This window comes from Pongo abelii, chromosome X (genome assembly GCF_028885655.2).
Source record: "Pongo abelii isolate AG06213 chromosome X, NHGRI_mPonAbe1-v2.0_pri, whole genome shotgun sequence".
Lineage (NCBI taxonomy): Eukaryota > Metazoa > Chordata > Mammalia > Primates > Hominidae > Pongo > Pongo abelii.
The window spans coordinates 20,349,307-20,372,968 of record NC_072008.2 but is presented as its reverse complement, the minus strand read 5'-3'; the positions used below and the strand labels follow the sequence as shown (position 1 = coordinate 20,372,968).

At 40.6% G+C, this 23,662-nt stretch overlaps 1 protein-coding gene and 1 long non-coding RNA gene across 7 annotated transcripts in view; both read left to right on the top strand.

Moving 5' to 3' along the window:
• The first annotated feature begins 3,124 nt into the window (after positions 1-3,124).
• The window catches only part of RPS6KA3 (ribosomal protein S6 kinase A3), a 112,463-nt gene continuing 91,925 nt past the window's right edge, over positions 3,125-23,662 (top strand). For 2 of the 6 annotated variants that reach the window (XM_063721398.1, XM_024240403.3), the window contains exon 1: positions 3,125-3,184. Coding sequence is in view for 2 of the 6 variants with exons in the window: in XM_002831445.6 (XP_002831491.1) it covers positions 3,588-3,656 (69 nt within the window). In the remaining 4 variants the exon portion in view is untranslated. The other 4 variants (XM_002831445.6, XM_009234644.4, XM_024240404.3 and 1 more) reach the window with 4 other exon arrangements.
• On the top strand, positions 3,663-17,005 carry LOC134760926 (uncharacterized). Its single transcript, XR_010139052.1, has 2 exons — positions 3,663-7,521; positions 9,726-17,005. It is a non-coding gene; the product is annotated as an uncharacterized LOC134760926 (long non-coding RNA).

Genomic DNA, 23,662 nt, shown 5'->3' with positions numbered 1-23,662 from the left:
TTAATGAGATACTTTATATTCTTCTTTTTTTTTACTAAGTCTGAAATCTGGTATGAACTTTACATTTACAGCACATCTCGCCTTTGACCAGCCAACCTCATTTGAAGTGCTCAGTAGCCGTGTGTGGCTACTAACCACCATATTAACCCATGCAGGTCTGGCGATCTGAGGCAGCTATTCTTTGAACAGCTACACTTAGAGTTCTCCTTTGTTAAACAGGGGAAAAGTAATCCTGCTTAGGGCAATATCAGCTTCTATGTTCAAATAACTCTTTTTGCTGCCACCTGCAAGAAAAATCCTCCAGCCTCATTTGATTTTTCCAAATTCTCCTAACCAAAGAGAGTGGTTGCACTGCTCTTGGATTTAATAGAAGAAATAAAAGAGAAAAAGTGTATTGTTAACAACAAAAAATCATTTTCTTTGCTTTTGGGGCAAAAGGAAGAATAATGTTCTAAATAAATTCAATCAATTCATAAATACTTATCAAATTGATCCTCTGTGCAAGACATCTGTGGTAGTGGTACTTTAACTGTTTTTTTTGTTTGTTTGTTTGTTTGTTTTTGAGACAGAGTTTTGATCTTGTCGCCCAGGCTGGAGTGCAATGGCACGATCTCGGCTCACCGCAACCTCCGCCTCCTGGGTTCAAGCTATTCTCCTGCCTCAGTCTTCCGAGCAGCTGGCATTACGGGTGTGCACGCCCGGCTAATTTTGTATTTTTAGTAGAGACCGAGTTTCCCCATGTCGGCCAGGCTATTCTGGAACTCCTGAGCTCAGGTAATCCGCCCACCTGGGCCTCCCAAAGTGCTGGGATTACAGGGGTGAGCCACCGCACCCGGCCACTTTAACCCATTATTAACAGTTCATGTAATGCTTAATTCACTGAAACGTGACCACCGCTCACATTACTTTTACAGATCAGGTAACTCTGTTTTAAAAGTTATTCCTCTGGTTCTCAACGTTAACAGAGATGAATAAAAGTTGATACTGAAAATGGCATACAATTTGCTTTATTTTAAAATATTCATTCTTTGCGTGGGGGTAATTAGCACTGAACAGTGTTAGCCACATAATGGTCTCTCTTCAACTGTGTATGTTTTTACTAATGCAAGAATGTTAACTGAAATAATTGATCAAAGGGTAGGGGGAGCTAATTTACTTTAAGCCAACCGAATCAACGAACTTCTTTTCGCTATAAGGAGTGGTCATGTGACTCTGCAATGTAAATGAATAAATTAAGCATTTTGTACATAAATGCAAAATAGTGCACAACTCCTTATCCTCCAAACTTCTGCAAGCACGTTTTATCGTCGGGAATTACATAGAGAAGGTGCTGCCAAATTAGCTGAGTTTGGGCCAAGGTTGGATTTGCAACACCTGAATATAGCATGTGGAGGGAAGTGACAAAGGCAAGAGCCAAGTGGCCCCATTCGCCTTCTTCCCCAGACCACGTTGAGTCTGCCCAGATGTTGTCCAACCTGAGCGGTCCCCCTGAGTCCAAAGCTTCGGGAGAAGGCGCGCAACGAGGACTTCCTGCCGCCTTCTCAGGCTCCCTAAACAGTTGGAGCCTCCCTAAATGGCCACGAGGTTCCCCGGCCTCGAGCCTGTGCCAAGGGGCGCGCTGGCGAAGGCAGCAGAAAGAGCCCAACACCTGCCTCTCGCAGGCCCAGCGAGAAACCTCGCACCGCCCGCGCAGACCTGGCCGGATGGGTGTGGGACTCTAATCTCATCCTCACACCTGCTTAGGGAGGCAGGCGAGGGTTCTCCAGGTGTCTGGGTCCCGGGAGGATGAAAGGAAGCTGTTAATAAGCGTGCGCTGGGAGCGCAGCAGGGGACGCGCCGTGGTCGCTGGGCGTGGGAAGACCGGGATGCCTGCGCCGCGGCCTGAGGGACTGAAGGGACAGGCCGGCTCGGAGATTTCCCTTTGCTTTTTCTCTTCCCCTCGCTGGGCGACTAGCCAGGGGCTGCAGTAGCTTTCCACTCAGCCCTGCGACTTTTACACATTTCTGCCCGGGCGCACTTAGCGCGCAGCGGCTCCTGGCGCAGTGAACACAGGGTCGAGTCCTCTTGGGACGCACCCGGACGCCCAGGCTTTCCTCCCCGAGCTCTCGCCGTCCTGTGGGGCTCCGTCGCCGTCGGGGCATCGGGTTTCCTTAATCCAGGGCTTCCCCATCTTGGGCAGGAGGAGGAGTCAGAACCCCTCCCCTCCCTCTGTCCCCCTCCTCCTCCTCCTCCTCCTCCTCCTCCTCCGCCCACGGCCAGCCTGATTTTTAAATCTAATCTCTTATTTAAAGTCAACAGAGGAGCAGGAACCCCGCGCTCCTGCCTACAAGATATTTTTAAATAATTCTCCAACCTCTGCCGAGAGGGACAGCCTTAAGGAACCTCCCTGTTTTCCCCTCTTGAAGATTTAGGTAGCAGACGTGGGGCGGGGGGCAGCGGTTCGAGGGTCGCAGCTGAAGGCAGAGAGCTCTGCGCACTTGGGGAGGAGAATTTGGGCTGGGGGCGGCGCGGGGGACGGCGCGGGGGAAGCGACTAATACAAGACGAATTAATCCCAAATAGCCACAATTTAACAAAAGAGCGTCAACTTGAAGAGACTTGAATCAAACCGGGAGCCGAGCCCCCAGGAGGCTCCTAGGCACGAAGTCTCCCTTGCTTCCGTCGGGGGAGATGGGGGGCAGGTGATTTCCCAGCATGTGACCCTGAAGAGGGAGGGTCTTGGGCCATTACGGGATGCGCCCAGAAACTAGGCGCGCCCGCACGCACGCACCCCCGGAGGAGACAGGCCGAAAAGACACGCCGCACCTCTCCCCGGGTCCTTGGCTCGGGACTGCGCCCCCGGTACTTTGCCCACCTCCCTCCCCAGCTGGGCGGGGACCACTGTTCTCCCTCATTCCCAAAGAGCCTCCGACCTGCTTGGACCCTTGGCGGTGAAAGGCTCCCAGCCTTCGCCCCTCCTGCCTTTCCCATTTCTTTCCCCCGCCTCCCGCCGACGCCCCCAGATCTCTTGGGCTCGCCCTTCCTGAAAGTAGGCGAGGCCCAGAAGCTGAGGTTGGGGCGCAGAAGGAGGGGGGTGGGAAGAGGGAGGAGCGGAGCGCAGCGGCCGGGGGCGTGTCTTCCACTAGCCCAACCCCTGGGTGCGCGCGGCGGTGGTGGCGGCGGCCGAGCCTCGCTTTGAGAGACAGGTATCGCTTAGGCGCCATGTTGTGAGCGGAAGTGGGGGAGCGCGCGGCGGTCGCTGTTCTGCTGGGAGCGGGCGCGGGAACCGGCGGGGGGGGCGGAGCCGTATTCCCGGCGGCGGAAGGAGGAGAGGAAGAAAGGGGCGAGACCCGGTGCCCAGCGGAGGCGCGAGGCTCTCGCTCAGCGCGCGGGCGTCTCTGGCCAGGCGCGCGGCTTTCGGGCGGTCGGCGTCGGCGTCGAGCCCTCTCTGGGGCCGCCGCCGCTGCTGCTGCTGCTGCTGCTGCTGCTGCCGCCGCCGCCGCCGCCGCCGCTGCCGCTGCCGTGGGGCTCGGGCGGCGACGGAGCGGGGCCGGCCGTGGGGCGGGCGGGGAGGGAGGAGGCGGTGAAGGCGGCGGGCCGGGGGGGAAGATGCCGCTGGCGCAGCTGGCGGACCCGTGGCAGAAGATGGCTGTGGAGAGCCCGTCGGACAGCGCTGAGGTGAGTGCAGCAGGGCGGCCGGGGCCGGCGCATCTCCTCTCCGCGCCCCCGCCGGCTCGCTTCGCTCCCCGGAGCTGGCCACTCGGCCCTTCTGATCCCGCTCGCGTCTTCCTCCCGGGCTCAGGGTTTTGGTTTGGGTTGTTGGGGTGGATCTGTTTGCCGGTCTGTCTATTCCTTCCACCCGCACCCTCACCTCCTTCCCTCGCTCGGGGGGCTGCCAGTGTGGTGGCGCGTGGGGTTTGGAGTGGGCGCTGGGGCTTTGCAAGAAGCCAATTTTAATCAACTTTGCGTGGGGGAAGCGGGAGGCGGAGCGGGGGCCGGCGGGGAGTTGGGAAGTTTGGCCCAGCCGGGTCGGGGGCTTTCCCGGACCTTGGCGACTTTGGGAGATGAGGGAGGGGTAGGGATCGGGTTCACCGGGGAGCAGGGACTCTCGAGTCCGGCCGAGGGAGGGGCTGCTGCGGGGAGACCGGCGCGCGGGGCACGGGCGGCGGCGACCTGTGGGGGTTTCGGGTAGGGGGTGCAGGGTTTTGCCTCTCCGCCGTCTGCCGCAGCGGTTTCTGCTGCTGCAAAGAAGAAAGTGGAAGCCTAAGGTCCCCTACCCCCTCCGTTTCTGAGGTCGCAGAGCTAGACCCCCGTCCCTGTGAGTTTAACTTGAGTTTCCTGTCCATGGAGGTGAGAGGGTGATATTCAAGGAGATCAGCGGCCGCCGTAAAGGGCTTTCTGGTTTTCCTCGCCCGGGATCTGGTGACCGTCCCTGAGACACCCACCCTAGTGCCCAAACAATATACCCAAACAGGGCAAAACAGAATTTCCCCGGGCGCATCACTACACCGAGCTTTCCTGAACCGCCCCTGTCCCAGAACAACTCGGGGTCTGCGAAAATAATCCAGACAAGACCCATTCCAAGGTATCACCGCTCCTCTCCGGAGTGGAAAATCAATTCCTGATGGTGGCGCGTCTGTGATTCTTCCTCCTTGACTTTTTGCTGCCTTCTCTCCCCGCAGCGGACTTTGGGGGATTACAGGATGATAGGCTGCGTGTGTGTAATAGTTACTGAGTGAGTGACCCCATTTCTGGAAAGCATGACTGAAACGCGGGGGTGGAACGGGGCAGGCTCTGATGAGTGGTGTGCTTGGCGGCAGCCGCTGCCCTGCCGGCCTCCGCAGTGTGAGAGGTAGATAGGGTTACTGGTTACGTCAGTAAAACCGAGGCTCAGTTTAATCTGAGATGCGGGACACTTGCATTCTCCGGTATAATAGAGAGGGCGGGGGATCAGTTCAAATCGCTTTTCACTTTTTTCCCCCAGTCACATCCACTGCTGTATAAAAATTTTGCTTGTTCTCCTTAACGCACGCAGAGTTGTAATAGTGCTTATGATTGGTGCTTAGTATTTTGCGACTTGGATCATACTTGTAAAACCTGAACTAAATGCTGCTCTTCAATGGAAAAGACATTGATACATGTTGAAAGAAAAGGAAAGAAAGAAAGGAAATCATGTTTTTAAGACTGGCAGAATCACAAGAACTTTATTTAAAATTGTTAACCAGACTAATACTATAAATATTTTATAAAAAAGCCAAATTTATGATGTTTAATAATCCTTTCGATGGGTAGTGTGAAAAACAGTATGCAAGAGCTCTTGTCATGTTTTTCCCCAGAAAATTTTTTGCATTAAATAATATAGCTAAAAGGTTAATAAAATGTTCTCAAAGTACTGAACTTATGGAAAGAAATTAAATTTGCTTTGAGCCTGACTTTTACATACAAACATTAATAATTGCAACTCAAGATCAGTCCACATTTCTGCTTGGCATGTATCAATGTGATAGGAAAACAATATCATTTAAAACTCCACCTTATCCTTTTTCTATCTAGAATGCATTTGGATAAGGAAGCACAAAACATATTTATTTAGCACCAACTATATGCCAGGTACTGTGCTACATTACTATTTCATTTTATCCTTCCTGTGACCCAGCAGGGTAGGATTATGGTCCCCATTGTTATAGATTAGGAAACCAAATCTCAGAATTTAAAAGGTACAAAGATTATAAATAGTAAATGGCAGAGCCATAATTCAAAGCCAGGTGGATACAATACATGTGCTTCGTTTTATATCAGGGTAGCTGTTCCAAATCTTTTGTGGAAAAATTCGGGATATAAATAAGCCAGTAGTTAGAGGTCATCTGTTTTCCAGAAACAGAGTATTATAAGAGCTCTCATTTGGTAAAGCCTTGTTACTTCAGTTACTATCATGTTTTCCAGAACTTGACAGATAGGATTCCACAATTTGCTATTTTCAAAGAATTTTCTTGCTATTCTGGCATAAGGTATGTCAAACAGAGCCAGTGTTGCCAAGATTTATTAAAACTAAATTCTAACAAATTGTCTTTAGATATTTACTGAACAAGCTGAATTGCTTGTTCAGCTATTTCAAGTAAATTACTTCTGATACAATTTGGAAATATTGAAGACAGTGAGGGAAAGGTTGAAAAGTTCCACTCAGAGGTCTAATATTTTCACTATTATACCGTTTCCTCCCCAGTAGGTTCCTATCAGATAATTGTATTTTACCAGAGTAACATCGTTTTTTTAGAGTCATTTACTTGAGTAAATACATCAAAATATTTCTCTCCAGGTTAAAAGATTTCAGGATCGGTCTGTGTAGGAGTTTACATTTATGGTCTCATCCCTAGTACACTGTGAATTCTTGAAAGCAGACGTTTCCCCCCACTCTCTGAATCCTCAGCATTCAACACAATGCCTGGCACTTACATATTGTGGACTTAATAAATATCTGCTGAATGAATCATGAAAGTCAGGAATAGGATGATTATGAATCTTATCTCTGTTTTTTATCATTTTAATCTCATTAAAATATGAACAATTTAAAAAGACCTCAGTGCCTCAGAAACACAGGCAGTTTCTTCAGTTCCTTTACACTGGCCTTCCTGCTTTAAGACCTCACACGAATCTCATGGTGTTCAAAACAAAAAAACCCTTGTGGTTAAACTCAAACGTGGGTCAGAACATGATAGGCTAGAACTAGGCCAAATGTTTAAAGAAGCAAATTTAGGATAATAAAGGAAGTACTATGTAAGCAAAGTAAGGGTTGGTACAAGATAAAAAACAAACTAGCTTCCTAACTGGTCTAGGTGAATTCTTTAGTGAGTTACTTAAAGATGCTAATATGCTTTTGAATATTTGACTGTTTAGAGGATGGATAGGTAGGAATTATGGCTCTTCTGTTCTGCAAATTCTTTGCCAGTGCTGTCAGAGATAGCATTTACTGGATCATAAGCCTGACCTAGAGTGATACTTTTTTCTCCGTTGCAATAGAGTAGGTATAAATGATAGTAAATCTAAATATGAAGTTTTCAAAATAATAAAATTATGGAGATTATTTTTGTTTTATAGAAATGTGTTATATAAAATAGCCACAATATAATGTGTTGTATACAATGTGTATTATACAATGTGTTGTATGAAAATAGCTACCTCGACTTCCTTTAAATAACAGGTACCCATGATGCACTGAAAAATATTTTAAAAATCAACTATATAAGTATTTTGTTATAGAAAATGAGGCCTTTGTGTGGGAGAGCATGTTTAGTGAATGTGCAGCCATTTTTAACCTCAAAAGATTATGTAGTATTCTATAGTATAGTACATAGATTTTATAGTATTTCTACTATATCAATATTATATAGATTTCTTATTTTATCTATAGGGAAAATGCTCTATTAAAGTATAATCATTGATTTTGAAAAAAATGTTTTATTGTTTCTTTTCCTTTTCCTGTTTTATTTTTACCACCTTTCAGGTTTTTTTCTTTCCCCTAAGTGAAGATCTGAGGAGAGGACAGGTATTGTTACATGTCAACTGTCAAGTAACTGTGACACATTACTGAACACTTCATTGTTTTCAGTGATTATGATAGAGGATGTCAGTTTTGTAAAATCTAGAAAACTTTGCTTTATTTTGGCAGCTTGATCCTGTAGTAATGGGGTAGATTCAAAATGTGAAACTTGCTGGTTGCATTTAGATTTTATTAATAAAACTTTTATCTAATTACAGGAGCAAATATAGGCAGACTTTGTCTTCTCTTTAGTATACATTTCTGGAAACCACAATAAGTATATCTTATTTTTAATAAGACAGGTGGCAGAATTGGACTGTGTACTCCTGACCAAGGACTTGACATTTGCTAAATTATAGAATGACCAAAAATACAGATCACTTATCTAGAAGTCTGAGTTGCAGAACAATTGTCCTAAAGTTTTTTAAAATTTTTATTACTAAGAAATTCATACCATTGTGATAATTAACAAGATTTGCTCTACAGTTCAATGCTCAGGGACATGTGATCTGCCAGGCTGTGAATGATGGGTAAGGTCACAGTTGCCTGGTTGACCCAGTGCAGAATGGGTGCTTTAGACCCAACGGTTCAGATTATAATGAATGACACACTGACACGTTGGTGGTCTCACTGGTAATGCCTGCGTGTGATAGTGCTCAGTTGTTTATGTTTGGTGGATAACACATTTTAAAGCATTGGAATGCAGCTGTGCAAGTACATATACATCCCGTTCCCCAATTCACATAAATAGAAAAAAACAAGTATCTAAGTTGTAATACCTAGCATTCAATGTCTTCCTTCCACCCCACTCCCATCAGTGTGTTCTTTTGGAATTAATACAGTGACCTGTATCATTAACCTGGAGATATCAGATCTCAGATATTCTAGTTTATCAGTTTAACACCAAAAAGCATTAAAACAAAGAAAAACTACCCTATTTAATCATTCAGTAAAAACTACCATATTTAATCATTAAGTTTTGTCATGATTTAGCAAAACAAACACAAATGTGTGTGTGTGTGTGTATGTTTTATAAAACAGGTTCAAGATAAAATGTATCCATATAGCACATTATGATTATTTTAATACATTTGGCCTATTTAATTTTTGACAGTTTATCAAGTTGTACAATTTAAAAGCCAATATTTAGTAATCCCTAATGTACAGAAACGTAGGAGGAAGTTGTCTCTTTGGTTAAACAAACCGTTGAAAGATAAACTTTGGCACACCAAAATTTTTACTTTTCAATTGATAAATAATATTTACATTTTTATGGGGTCATGTGATATTTTGTTCCATGCATAGAATGTGTAATGATCACATCAGGGTATTTGGGGTATCCATTAATCATTTCTGTGTGTTGGGAACATTTCAAATCCTCTGTTCTAACTATTCTGAAATATATAAAACATTGTTATTAACTGTAGTCACCCTACTTTACTCTGCTATCCATTGTTAGAACTTATTCCTTCTATCCAATTGTATGTACTGTGCCCATTAACCAACCTTTCTTCACCCCCACCCCCTCTGTAACCCCCACACTCGTCCTATCCTCTAGTAACTCTCATTCTGAGTAGAAACTCCCTACCTATGAGCCCCACGTGTGAGTAAGAACATACAGTATTTGTCTTTTTGTCATGTGACCTGTTTTAAGCAAATACATTAGTTACTAGTAATTAAGTATTTTGGTTTTTGCTTATTCTTAAAACTTAGAAGGGACTTTGTGGGGTTATTTGGATTAATAGCAAAATGTTAAAGAACATGAGCTCTGGAGCCATAAAGACCTGTGTTTGAGTCCTGGCTCTGCCACTTAATAACTTTGTAACCTTATGCAAGTTATATTTAATATCTCTATACTTCAACATCCTAATTTGTAAAATAGGGATGAAAATAATGTCTACCTCATAGAGTTTTGGTGAGAATTAAATGAAATGATAATATATGTAAAGTACTTGATTCAGTACATGGTTTAAGTTTTTAATAAACAACAGTTACAATGAATCATCCCTCTTAAAGAACTGTCTCAGTTCCTTGTTTTTCCTCTGGGGTAATTTTTTAGAATCCAGCAAAGCAATTAAAAGTGATTTATTTGATTGATCAGTTTAGATAGTCATGTAATATCTGAACGTAATTGAAAGGGCAAGGGGAACAAAAATCTCTTGAATCTTACCCTTTTTGCATTGATCCCTTCCTCAATATTGTCTTTAAAGGGAAAAAACAACATTGTGAAGAATATATGTGGAAGAAGGAAGAAAGGAAAGTTTGTTCACATTTTTAACGTTGCTCAAATTGGAAGATGTCTCACAATCCATGGGATGGCATAGTTTAATTAGCAGCATGTTTTTTCTTAACAATATATAAACAGTGTATCTTACACTTGATTGTATCTTTTAATCAATAAAATATAGTATATTCTGTATGTCTACCTCTTGAAGGTAATGTGTCCCTGAAGAAATGGTTAAAGTCAGTTTATAGCATCAATAGGTAGAATTTTAACTTTCTTTCTAAAACATACCAACACAAAATGTGCACACCTTTTTATATTTTAGGATGAATCCATTCTGTTAATTTTTAGGGAAGGAAATTAATATGTCACACCTCCTTCCCCATTACTGTAAATACATTTGTTTTAGTTATTTGGAAATGCCATAGGGTAACTGGGTTTTCCTGTCTAGAAATGTAATCCTTTAGATTTTGTCTGTAATGTAGTGTTGGTTCTTACAGAACTCTAAATAGTATATATAGTATTTTTCAAGCTGAAAAGTCTTGGAGATACGATGTTAAAAGGTGTATCCGTTCCTCAAGAATCACCCCCGTCCAAAAAACAAGGTAGTGTGGCATAATCAAGTAAGTTGGGGAAATGTGGCATTAAATAAGATTTAACCTTTCTTTACTGTATAATTTAGAACTTTTAAGATGTTGTATACAATGAATCTGCAAAACGGATATGGCCCACAGCATTTGAGACTTGATGTCAGAACCCCTTTTTTGTGAACCATCTATTGAAGTCTCAGTGGACACAAAGTGCTTTGCAGAACACAGTTTTGGAAAGTCTGATAACTACAGTAACGCGATCCGGTATTGCCTGGAAATGAGCTGTTATGTTTAATTGACTATATTGAAGTGTTTTCTTTAACTGTCAAGAGTTTTGTTTCATTTTGAATTGAAATCTTTCTAAGTTAAATTGTATAAAAATGTTCCATCTTAATGGTGAATATAAATTTAATAATAATTTAAATAAAAGTTAAAAATAATTTACACTTTTGATTCGATGTTCTGAAAATTAATGGTCATATTCTACTTAATATCAAGCTAATCGCCCCTACTAAATGGCCTGTACATTGACTGTTTCTGTAACTTATGTCTATTATTTGTAGTTTAAAAATTCTCTCATATGCCACTTTATGCCACTGTTAATCTGCTTTTCTCTCCCATTTTCCTGTTTAAATTAATTGCTTCTTGTTTTCTCTTACTAGAGAATAGATAGCTAGGATTAGTAATATAAAAAAGTTACAGTTTCCAAATAATGTAAAATAGCATCCTCACTCTTTTTCTGGTCTCTGCTGATCATGTACAAATACCTCTGGGGTCAGGGGTGTTTGCTGGGCATATTACCAAATAATGAATAGTGATTTTATGTTTTACATACCATAACAGAATGGCTCAATTGCTGGCATTACCTGCCCTGCATATTTACCTTCCTCTCTTGAAGATGTCAGCTAGAAAGTAGAACATAAATGAACTAAAAAACAGGCAGCTTTAAATTGAAAGCTAGCCTACTGCCCTGCCTGGAGTCAGGTCTCCACATTGTGAGTCCTTTTCTGTTGTTCTCATAACATAGTGCTAGTTTCCTAAATATTTGTCACTCTACATGTAGGTGTAAATCTAAAAGCACTTTTACATTTCTTGTCATAATGGAATTACAACCATAGCATAAGTTAAATCGAATTTTCCCATCTTAACTAATATATCCATGGTCTCTTATATAACTTAAAAACTAGTTTTGTTTTGTCCACCATATAAATTGATTTTTATAATCTTACATATGGTGATAATCTCATCTTCAAATCTGACCTGGTCATTTAGATTTCTGTGAGCTTGTCTCTAATTCTTTGGGCCACAAAGCTTGTCTTAGGAAACTTGGATCAGTCATTTGATATGTGTTAGAAGCAGATGTCAAATGATAGCCTGAAGCAAAAGATCATTTTGACATTAACAGATTGAAATGCATCTCAAGTGCAGTGGTTTGGGATAAATCTTCACTCCAGAAATCTTGTAAAACCTGTAGCAAAAATCTCAGCTACCTAGAATGTTACTCCATTTCTTCACATTTAGGAACAGAGGCATCTATCTGAAAATAATATAAAATAATAAAGATTGACTTAAAATCACAAAAAAATTCTAGATCAGCACTGTTTAGTACAGTAGCTGCTACCCATATGTGGCTGTTCAGCACTTGAAATGTGGCTAGTGTGGAAGTGAATTTTTAAATTTTATCTAATAGTCACCAGTGGCTATTGGCTACCATGTTGAACAGTACAATTCCAGATTACAGGATTAGTACAAATTGAATGCATTTTTTACACCAGTGTTTTTTTCATTTCTACCTTGTATGATTTGTATCTTGAAATTAATAGGCTAAACCTTTTCTAAAAACAAATATTTAACATGCTTTTTCAAATTATGTTTAATCAGGTTAGTTTTGTCCTTTTCTACCCTGAAGATTCTGATAAACCCTCTAGGGTGGTACATACCCCACAAATCACCATTCTACTCTTCCTACAACTTTGATAGTTTTACTGTGACATCTCATTCAAGTGATAACACTAAAGCATTGGGGGAAATTTAAATATCAAAAAATGTTGCAATTACAAGTTTCCTCTTGTGCACCGAGCTTACAGACCGAGACATAAACAGTAAGACTAATGTCTCTGGGTAGAAAAATATACAATTATCTTCTATATTATTGGATGAATAAATTACTGTATGGTAATTTGTTTAAATATTGTGTTGCATTCACTGTACTGTGCTAGTTAAAACTGAAAAAGTGGATTGGTGCATCTTGAAATATGAAAGCATTTAAATTTTTTTAGCATAGAATTTTAGAGAACAATTTAGCCCTACCCTATTTATGTAAGAAAATTGAGACCTGTTCAGGCAGACCTGCTCCAGGTGGTATGTTAACAAAGTCAGAGTTGGGGTGTGCAGCACATTCATTTCACTAAAATTCATTTTGTCATCCACATCATATCAATATAACTTTTTAATTTTATCAAAACTATCTTAAATACAAATTCTGAAAGAGCCACAATGCACAAAAGTTCAAATATTACTTTTTCGCTACCCTCTGCTAATTTTAACTCATTTGCTGTGTCAGAGTACTCAAATCCAAAATAATATACAGTCTTGCATTAGCCTTAATTTGTAAGTCTGGAAAATACAGTCCTTAGTTTACAAAAACAACTTCAGAATGTTCCTACCTACAAACGAAGGGTGAGGGGTACGTTGAGATCACTGCTCTTTCTTTCCCAAGTTAAGATGTAAGGAAGCTCACGTCTGTTGAATGCCCCTCTTGACAAGTCACTTTGTGTATATCAACTTGAATGAAGTATACAGAGTTATCCTCAACTTACAGATGAGGAAACTGAAGCCTAGAAGGGTTAAATAACGTGGTCATGGTTGCACAGCTAGTAACTGAAGGAGCCAGAATTCAAACTCAAGTCTCACAGATTGCAAATTCTAATGACTTTTCACTACACAGCCCTGTTTGAGTTGAGAACATCCCGGTGAGTGACTCAGTCTAAATGAAATCTGCTACAGGAGAAAAAGGTTCCAAGTAGTTTACATGAGTAGCTATTGTGGAGATGTAGAGAATAACCTAGAGAGATAGGTGACTTCTCACATATATAAATATATGTATGTATGTAGCATGAAGCCCTCTTCTCACCAGGGAGGCCTGTAGAGATGATGTGATCCTGGCATGAACTGGGAATGCTGTTCACAATAGAGACAGTGCTTAAGTAGTCAATAGGTAAAGTTTAAAAAGTTAGTAAAACTGAGTGAAGTTGATGTTAGTTTCCAAATACAGTGGGTTAAATAGGCTTTTGTGAGTTGGCCTGAAAAACAGCTTTTATGACATTGTATGGGAAGATTATTTGAGATTTCTAACCAGCTGTCTTACAAATAAAACAAAATGTCTAACGTTTGAAACAAAAATTACAGTACTTGGAAAAAGGGGGGCCTGCCTAGACATTACTTAACAGCTCTCTTTACAGAAGCCTCTAGGTGTATGCCTGAGTAAATGTGCTCTGTTCTTTGATTGCAGCTTATTAAATCGTTACCTCTCTATCTTTGCATCCTCTTTTCAGAAAAATCTACTTGATGTTCCCTCAAAGTGCCAGAAAACAGAATTTGGCTCAACCCAAAAATGTTAACAATTATCTTGCTATCGTATAAGAAAAGGAAATTTAAAAGGAAAGTTATGCAATCTTTTTTTTTTCTTAGACTGTCAGGTCAAGTAGCCCTAATTAATTCCTTTTTTTTTTTTTTTTTTTTTTTTGAGACGGTGTCTCACTCTGTCACCCAGAGCTTTTTGCTCTAATGCTGATATGGAAGTTCCTTGTATATGTATTTCTTCTCTGTCACCCAGGCTGGAGTGCAGTGGCGCAGTCTTGGCTCACTGCAACCTCTGCCTCCTGGGTTCAAGTTATTCTCCTGCCTCAGCCTCCCGAGTAGCTGAAACTACAGGTGCCCACTACCACGCCTGGCTAATTTTTGTATTTTTGGTAGAAATGGGGTTTCTCCATGTTGGCCAGGCTGGTCTTGAACTCCTGACCTCAGGTGATCCATCTGCCTTTGCCTCCCAAAGTGATGAGATTACAGGCGTGAGCCACCGCATCCGGCCTAATTACTTTTTTTTTTTTTTTTTTTTTTTTTGAGACGAAATTTTGCTCTATTGCCCAGGCTAGTGTGCAGTGGTGCAGTCTCAGCTTACTGCAGCCTCTGCCTCCCGGGTTCAAGTGATTCCCCTGCCTCTGCCTCCCAAGTAGCTGGGATTACAGGTGCCCACCACCACGCCCAGCTAATTTTTTGTATTTTTAGTAGAGACAGGGTTTTGCCATGTTGGCCAGGTTGGTCTCGAACTTCTGGCCTCAGGTGATCCGCCCACCTCGGCCTCCCAAAATGCTGGGATTACAGGCATGAGCCACCGTACCCAGCCTAATTCCTTTTTTAATTGAGATATTTACATACCATAAAATTCACCCTTGTATGTAATTCGTGGCTTTTACTATATTCCCAAGGTTGTGCAGCCATCACCACTATCTATTTCCTAGAACATTTTCATCACCTCAAAAAGAAATTTCATACATGTTGGCAGTCACTCCCCATTTCCTCCATTCCCCCAGTCCCTGGCAATCACTAATCTATTTTCTGTCTCTAGATTCACCTATTCTGGACATTTCATATTAATGGAATCCTACAATATGTGGGCTTTGTGTCTGTTTTCAAGGTTCTTACATGTTTCAAGGTTCATACATGTTGTAGCATGTAGCAAGACTTCATTCTTTTATGTGGCTGAATAATCTATTATATGGATATACCACAGTTTGTTTATCCATTTATCAGTTGATGGACGTTGGAAATTGTTTCTACCGTTTGGCTATTATGAATAATGCTGCTGTGAACATTCGTATTAAGTTTTTATGTGAACATATGTTTCCAGTTTTCTTGGATATATACCTAGGAGTAGAATTGCTGAGTCATATGGTAAATCTATGTTTAGCTTCTTGAGGTACTGCCAAACTTTTCCAGCTGGCCTGTACCATTTTACATTCCCATCAGCAGTGTATGAGAGTTCCAGCTTTTCCATATCCTTGCCGTCACTTATTATTGTCTTTTTTACTATAACCATCCTACTGGGTGTGAAGTGGTATCTCATTGTGGTTTTGATTTGCATTTCTCTAATGACTAATGATGTTAAGGATCTTTTCATGTGCTTCTTGTCCATTCGTATACATAATTCACGTGCTTATTTTGTTACTGTTTTAGGGACTTAAGTTGGCTTTTGTTCTAATGCTGATAGGGAAGTTCCTTGTATATGTATTTCTTCTCAGAAAACTTAAGTTTCAATATGTGCTTTTAGGATATTTTCTTTCTTTTTAGATTTGATAAATACAAGTCTTTTCCTAAAATAGTGGTTTTCCAAGTGGGTTAATAGAGCTCTAGGTTCTATGAAAGTGCCTTAGGATACCTCTCACCTAGGGCACCCTTTCTCTCAGCCAGAGTGGAATTCCTAGAGGAACACAACAAAGAGTTAAATATTGGTTATAGAACTTAAAAAAGAAAGTTACAGAAAGAAAACAAAGATTGGGGCAGTGATATTTTTCCTTAGAGTCTCCTCGGCCTAAACTAGTCCATAGTTTCTTATTTAAAGCAAAAGTGCAAGAGTTAATTGAAGATTAATTATTAATCTTAATAATAGACAATACGCCTAGAATCTCTGAAATTAAATATAAGTCAACAGGTAAATGAATTCAGGAATCCATCTCAAGTGAAGTAACATATACAGGTATGTTATTTGAAGAAGTAAAAATGCAAATAAAACAAAACCTTATTTGCCTCTTTTCCTTCAAGTTCCTGCTGGCTGTTGGTATAATTCAAGAGTAATAGCTATCAAAATGGATGTTCATATTAAGTAATCCTTAGAGAAATGTCATAGGCAAATTAAAAATAAGTTTTGCCTTGGATTAATAAAAAGAGCTCATAAATGAGTTTTAAAGCTATCTCCTGCCCACCACCTCCCCTCCCCCGCCAGCTCTTCTGAGTATGTATAGTATACTACTAGGTGAAAATGAATTAAATGGAATTATTTTCTTTTGGAACATTAAAGTCTAGAAGTACTGAAGTGGGCAGGAAGTTTAATAGCATGAAACAAGGTAAATTAGTAAAGAATAATATAAGCAGATGTAATTGGATCTTTAGGAGGAAATTATGACCTATAATGTTACAGCAGTTTTCTGTAGTACATTTTCAGCCATAATGTGGAAAATTAGAAAATAAATGTTGTTTTCAACATAAAAATTAATCACTTGGAGGATACATCTGGTTCTGCCAAGATAGAGGACCCCTATTCCTCCTTGATCTCCCTTACAGCTAGAACACCTTAGACATAACACAACAAACGAGCACAGGAACACTGTAAAGGTGAAAAAGAAGGCAAACAGCCTGCAGACCTTGGGACTCAAGAAAACCCAAGGAATTCACTATTTGTGTTCTTCCTGTCACCTCCCATATATCCTAGACAGGGTGCTATGAAAGCCTCCAAACTAGAACTGCCAACAGTCACAGACAAGAAGAGCTCTGAGAAAAAGCCTGTTTCCTTTAGACAAACAACTAGGGGAAAGGTAGCCAAATAAGTCTAAACCTTTTTGACAATACTCACCCTACCCTGGCCAAATACCATCAGAAAAACCCCACCCCACCCCACCCCAAAGAAGCAAATAATAGTGCTCTCACTCCCCAACCCAGTGGTGTGGGCTGGGGAGATCAGAGACCTAAGCACCCATTTCTTTGCCCAGCAAAAGCAGACAGCACTTTGGTTCCCCCTGCTGGGTGGTTTTGGCAGACCAGGCAGGAAGCGTTTTCCTTCATTCCACTTCAAGCCGAAGGAAGTTATGCTCTTGCCAGGGTGGTGTCTAGCAGCCGTGGGGTCTAGCAGCAGATTGAGCCTCCACCCCAACCCAGAAGCAGTGACACTTAACAAGGTGACATGAGCCAGGGCTAATCCATACTCTACCCTCACCTTACATCAACAAGGCAGAACAAGATGGTTGGAGGTAGGATTCTCAACACATCTTACCTCCACTAATGTCAGTGGGGCCCAGTGGAGAACTGAGCCTTCACTCCCATCTGGCAAGTGATGGGTGGCAGGGCTAGTTGGCATTCTGCTTCCTTCTCTACCCTCCCCTGTTGTTAGCTGGGTCCTTTGGGAAGCTGAGCTTTTGGCTTTATAGTGCAGCAACAAAGAAATATGAGTCAGCCTTCTGCTTTCCTCTTCCCTGTCATCAGTGGGGCCCAGCAGGAAGGTGAGCTTACACCCCTACTCAGAGGCAATGAGGTGATACAGGTTGGTGCCCTACTTTCATTGGGACTGAGAGTGGAGCTGAACTTCCATCCCACCCATCTGCAACAAAAGTGTGAGTCATTGCTCCACTTTTGCCTGGGTGATGTTGGTGCAGCCCAGAGGGAAGTTGAACATACACACTCCACCTCAACAGGAGGACTGCCTACTTCGGGAAAAAAAAAAAAAAGATTAAGTAGGAAAGAGTCCTATAATCTCCAAATATCCATTAGACAGTAAAAAATCACTTATACCAAAAACCAGAAAATCGCAACATGAATGAGAAAAGACAGTCAACAGACATCATCACTGTGATAATTCAGATGTTGTAATTATCAGACCAGAATTTTAAAGCAGCCATCACAAAAGTGCCTCAGTGAGCAATCACAAACACACTTGAAAGAAATGAAAAATTAGTCTCAGAAAAGAAATGGAAGCTATAAGGAAGAACCAAATAGAAATTTTAGAACTGAAAAATACAGTAACAGATAAACTTACTACATGGGCTAGGTAGAAGAATGGAGATGACAGGAAAGAATAACATTGGAGATAAAGCAATAGAAATGAACAATAGAGAAAAAATAAACTGGAAAATGAACGGAGCCTCAAGAGCCTGGTGAACATTAACAAAAGATTTAACATTTATGCCATCAGAGTCCCAGAAAGGGAAAAAAACTGGACCTAAAGAAATAATGGCTGAAATTTCCCCAAATTTTGCAAAAGACATAATCTTACAGATTCAGGAAGCTGACTGAATCCCAAATAAGATAAACCCAAAGTAATCCACTCCTAGACAAAATCAAAATCAAACTTTTGGAAATGAGTGGTTATTGTCTAATAGATACAGAGTTTCAATTTTGCAAGATAGTTCTGAAGATTAATTGCATAATGTGAATATACTTAATACTACTAAACCACACACTTAAAATAGTTGAGATAGTGAATTTTATGTTATGTTTTATGACAATTGAAAAAGTAAAATAGCAAACTTTTGAAAATTAAAGAATCTTTAAAGCAGTTAGAAATGAACTGTTACCTATAGAGAACAATTCAGGCGACAGCAGATTTTCCATCAGAATCTATGGACGTCTGCCAGACACAGTGGCTTATGCCTATAATCCCAGCACTTTGGGAGACTTATGCCTGTAATCCCAGCACTTTGGGGGGCTTACGCCTATAATCCCAGCACTTTGGGAGGCCAAGGCAGGAGGATTGCTTGAGCCCAGGAGTTCGAGATCGGCTTGGGCAACATGGCAAGACCCCATTTCTACAAATAATAACAATAATAAAAATAAATAGCCAGGCATGGTGGCACATGCCTGTAATTCCAGTTACTGGGGAGGCTGAAGCTGGAGGATCACTTGAGCCCAGACAGTCAAGGCCCCAGTGAGCCATCTTCGCACCACTGCACTCCAGCCTGGGCGACACAGTGAGACCTCATCTCAAAACATCTATGGATGCCAGAAGGATATGGCACACCATTTTTCAAGTGCTGAAAGAAGGTACTGTCAACCCAGATTTCTATACCAAGTGAAAATATCCTTCAGGAATGAAGGTAAAATCAGAGTGGTCTTGGATGCAGGAAAACTAAGAGAATTTGTGAGTAGCAGACCCTGAAAGAGAATGATAAAAGAAGGAAACTTGTACTGTCAGGAATAAAGAAATAACATAAATTCTACATAGTCTCTTCCAGAAAATAGAGAACACTTTACAACTCATTTTTTGAGGCCAGTATTATCCTGATAGCAAAACCTAAAGATAGTATAGAAAACTACAGGTCAATATCCCTGAAGCACATAGACACAGAATCCTCAACAAAAACTAGCAAAACAAATCCAACAACATATAAGAATTGTATGCCATGACCAAGTGGGTTTTAATTCCACATCAGACACAGTATTCAAAAATCATTCAAGGTAGCCTACCATATTAAAAGGTTAAAGAAGACAAGTCACATGATATTAATGGAGAAAACAAATTTTTTCTTGATCATAAAATGGCTTATAGGAAAGAGAAAAATTTAGCTAAGTTAAACATTCATTCATAATAAAAACTCAGCCACCTAATAGAGGGGGACTTGCTCAACTTGATAATGAACCTATAGCTAACATAAAACTTAATGGTGTAGTCCCAGCGCCTTGGGAGGCTGAGGTGGGAGGATCACTTGAGGCCAGGAGTTCAAGTCCAGCCTGGGCAATACAGCAAGGCCCTGTGTCTAGAAAAACAATTTTTTAAAAAATTAGCAAGGAATAGTGGCACGCACTTATAGTCCTAGGTACTTGGGAGACTGAGGCAGGAGGAGCCCTTGAGCCCAGGAGTTCAAGGCTGCAGTTAGCTATGATCACACCACTGCACTCCAGCCTGGGCGACACAGCAAGACCCTGTCTCTAAAAATAAAATGGGAGGAATCATTCCAAATGATTTTAAGACTTACTATATCCAGTACTCAAAATACTGTAGTATTGGCAAGGGGATACACACATAGATCAGTGGAATAAGAAGGAGAACAAGAAATAGACCCATGTAAGTACAGCCAACTGATTTTTGTCAAAGTTACAAAAGCAGTTTGATAGAGGAAGGATAAATAGCCTTTTCAACAATGGTGCATGGAGCTATTGCACATCTATAGGTAAAACAATAAGTCTCAACCCAAATCTCATACTGTGTAAAAGTTAATTTAAAATGGATCGTGAATTTGAATGTAAAACTAGAAAACTTTTAGAATTTAGACATAGGAGAAGATCTTCAGGACTGTGGGCTAAATGAAGCATTTAAACCTGAGACCAAAAGCAAATTCTATAAAAGAAGAAAACAATAAATTGAACTCCTGAAAATTCAAAACCTTTTATCTATGAAAAAGACTCTGTGAAGGGTATGAACCTGTAAGTGAGACCGGACTTGTATCTACAATATTCAAAGAACTCTCAAAACTCAGCAATAACAAAGACAAGCAATCCAGGCAAAAAATAGACAAAAGAAGTGAACAGACACTTCACCAAAGATGAACAGCAGATAAGCATATGAAAAGATGTTCAGCATGGTTAACTATCAGGGAAGTGAAAAAACATGATGAGATATCACTACATACCTATTAGAACAGCCAAAATAAAAAATAGTGACAATAATAAATGGCGAGGATGCAAACAAACTAGATCACTCATATATTGCTGGTGAGGGCATAAAATGATACAGCCCCTCAGGAAAATAGTTTGGCCATTTATTAATAAACATATACTTGCTATATGATCCAGCAGTTGTACTCCTGGACATTCACCACAGAGAAATGAAAACTTACATCCACGTAAAAGTCTGTGCACAGGTGTTCATAGCAGCTTTATTTGTACTATCCAAAAATTAGAAACCAAATGTCCTTGAATGGGTAAATGGTCAAATAATCTAGCACATCCACATCATGGAATAATACTACTCGCTAACTAAAAAGGAATGAATTGTCAATACACACAACAGCTTGGATGAATCTCAAGGGATTTATGCTGAGTGAAAAAAAAGGTTACATGCTATATGATTTATATGACATTCTTAAAATGACAGAATTATCGCAATGGAGAAAAGATTACTGATTGTCAGGAATTAGGAAAAGGGGAGGGAAGTGGGGTCATAAAGGGGCCACATGAGGGATCCTGGTGGCAATAAACTGTTCGGTATCTTTACTGTAGTGGTGGATATAGAGACCCACACATGTGATCAAATGGCCTAGAAAACACAGCTACATACCTGTAAAGCCAGTGAAATCTAAGTAGGATCTGTGATTGTACCAGTTGCAATATCCTGGCTTTGACAGGAAGTGATATAAGATGTTACCACTGGGGTGAAGTAGGTTAAAAGTGTATGGGACCTCTCTATATTATTTTTGCAACTTCCTGTGACTTTATGATCATTTGATCATTTCTAAATAAAATGTAAGAAAAAAAGTTTATACAAAAAATTAGCTGGGCATGGTGGAGGGCGCCTGTAGTCCCAGCTACTTGGGAGGAGGCTGAGGCAGGAGAATGGCGTGAACCCGGGAGGTGGAGCTTGCAGTGAGCAGAGATCACGCCACTGCACTCCAGCCTGGGCGACAGAGCGAGACTCTGTCTCAAAAAATAAAAAAAAAAAATTTAAAAAGCATTAAGGTGTCTATTCTCAATTAAAAACTTATTCCCAGTAATTTTACTAATAGGAATAAAAGGTTATGTCCTTAACACTTAAAAAAATTGTCTTAAACCGATAACCAGCATCATGCTTCATAGGGACATATTGTAGGCATTCTCATTAAAACTATGCCTGCTATTTTCACTTCTGTTTTACCTTCTAGAAGAGCTTGCTAATGCAATTAAATAAGAAAATCAAAGAGTATTCAAAAAGATAAAAGATTATTCATATATGATATAATTATCCACTTAGATAACCTAAGGAAATCCACTAAAAAGGTTTATTAAAACAAATGATAGTCTACTAAGGTGATATTACACAAAATGTATTCAGAAATCAAACAGCTTTCCTGTTTATGAGCCATAAAGAGAAACTATAATGGAAAAAAGATCTCATTCATAATAGCAACAAAAATGTTGAATGCCTAGAAATAAACATAACAAGCAAAGGACAAGACTTAAATGAAGAAAATTACTGAATTGCATTAAAGAACAATTAGAAAAAATGAGAAAAAAAAGCGATGATTCTTTAATGTAATTTAAATTACTTTCAATAGGATTTGAAGGTTTTTTCGTTTTTTATTTTTTTTAAGATTTGAGGGTAACTTTTCCTTTGTTTTGAATAAATATTCTCAGATTTTTCTTTTTTTTTTTTTTTCTTTTGAGACGGAGTCTCGCTCTGTCGCCCAGGCTGGAGTGCAGTGGCGCAAGCTCGGCTCGCTGCAAGCTCCACCTCCCGGGTTCATGCCATTCTCCTGCCTCAGCCTCCCAAGTAGCTGGGACTACAGGCACCCACTGCCACGCCTGGCTAATTTTTTTGTGTTTTTAGTAGAGACGGGGTTTCACCGTGTTAGCCAGGATGGTCTCGATCTCCTGACCTCGTGATCCACCCGCCTCGGCCTCCCAAAGTGCTGGGATTACAGGCGTGAGCCACCGCGCCCGGACTCAGATTTTTCGTTTTTAAAAATTTCCTTAGGTTTCTCTAAGTTATAGCTTATGTGAGCAGTTAAAACTTAACAATGTTTAGTAAAGTGTTCTCTTTTTTTTTTTTTTGAGATAGAGGCGCGATCTCAGCTCACTGCAACCTCTGCCTCCCGGGCTCAAGTGATTTTCCTGCCTAATCCTTTGAGTACCTGGGACTACTCGAGTACATGTGCCACCACGCCCAGCTAATTTTTGTATTTTTTGGTAGAGACAGAGTTTCACCGTGTTAGCCAGGCTGGTCTTGAACTCCTGGCCTCAAGCGATCCACCTGTCCAAAGTGCTGGGATTTCAGGCATGAGCCACTGCTCCCAGCCTAGTAAAGCATTCCTATTAATACTCTTTATTTATGCTTAATAAATATGCATGTAGAATTAATCATGGAACTCTAATTAGAAACTACATTTGTGGTTATCTTTTCAGAAATTAGTTTTGACGGCTTTGCTACTAGGTTATGTTTAAACCTAGGGTGAGTTTTAAATATATATATACATATTTTAATTAGAGTGGATCATTTGGATTGTTTCTTCCTAAGTCAATTCACCTAAAAACATGCCTAAAACACTTTGTATTGAGATGCAGTTGATATTACACAAACAAGAATTCTGTTAAACAGGTTCTGATTTATTGTGTATTTGAGCAAGTACCATTGTATCGTTTTCCTTGTAACTTATTAACGCTATCTTTTTGTACATAAAGGTGTTTGTAAGAATATATATGTTTAAGTGTTAATTAATAGTTATGTTATCAATAATGTTTATTAGTTCAGTAGACATTTAGCATCGTTTGTCTTACAGATGGGGAAACAGAGGTTTAAATGATTTTTGCCACAGTCACAGCAAATAAAAGCTTGGACTTTGAAGCCCAGCATAATGGTGTATCTATTTTGGAAGGA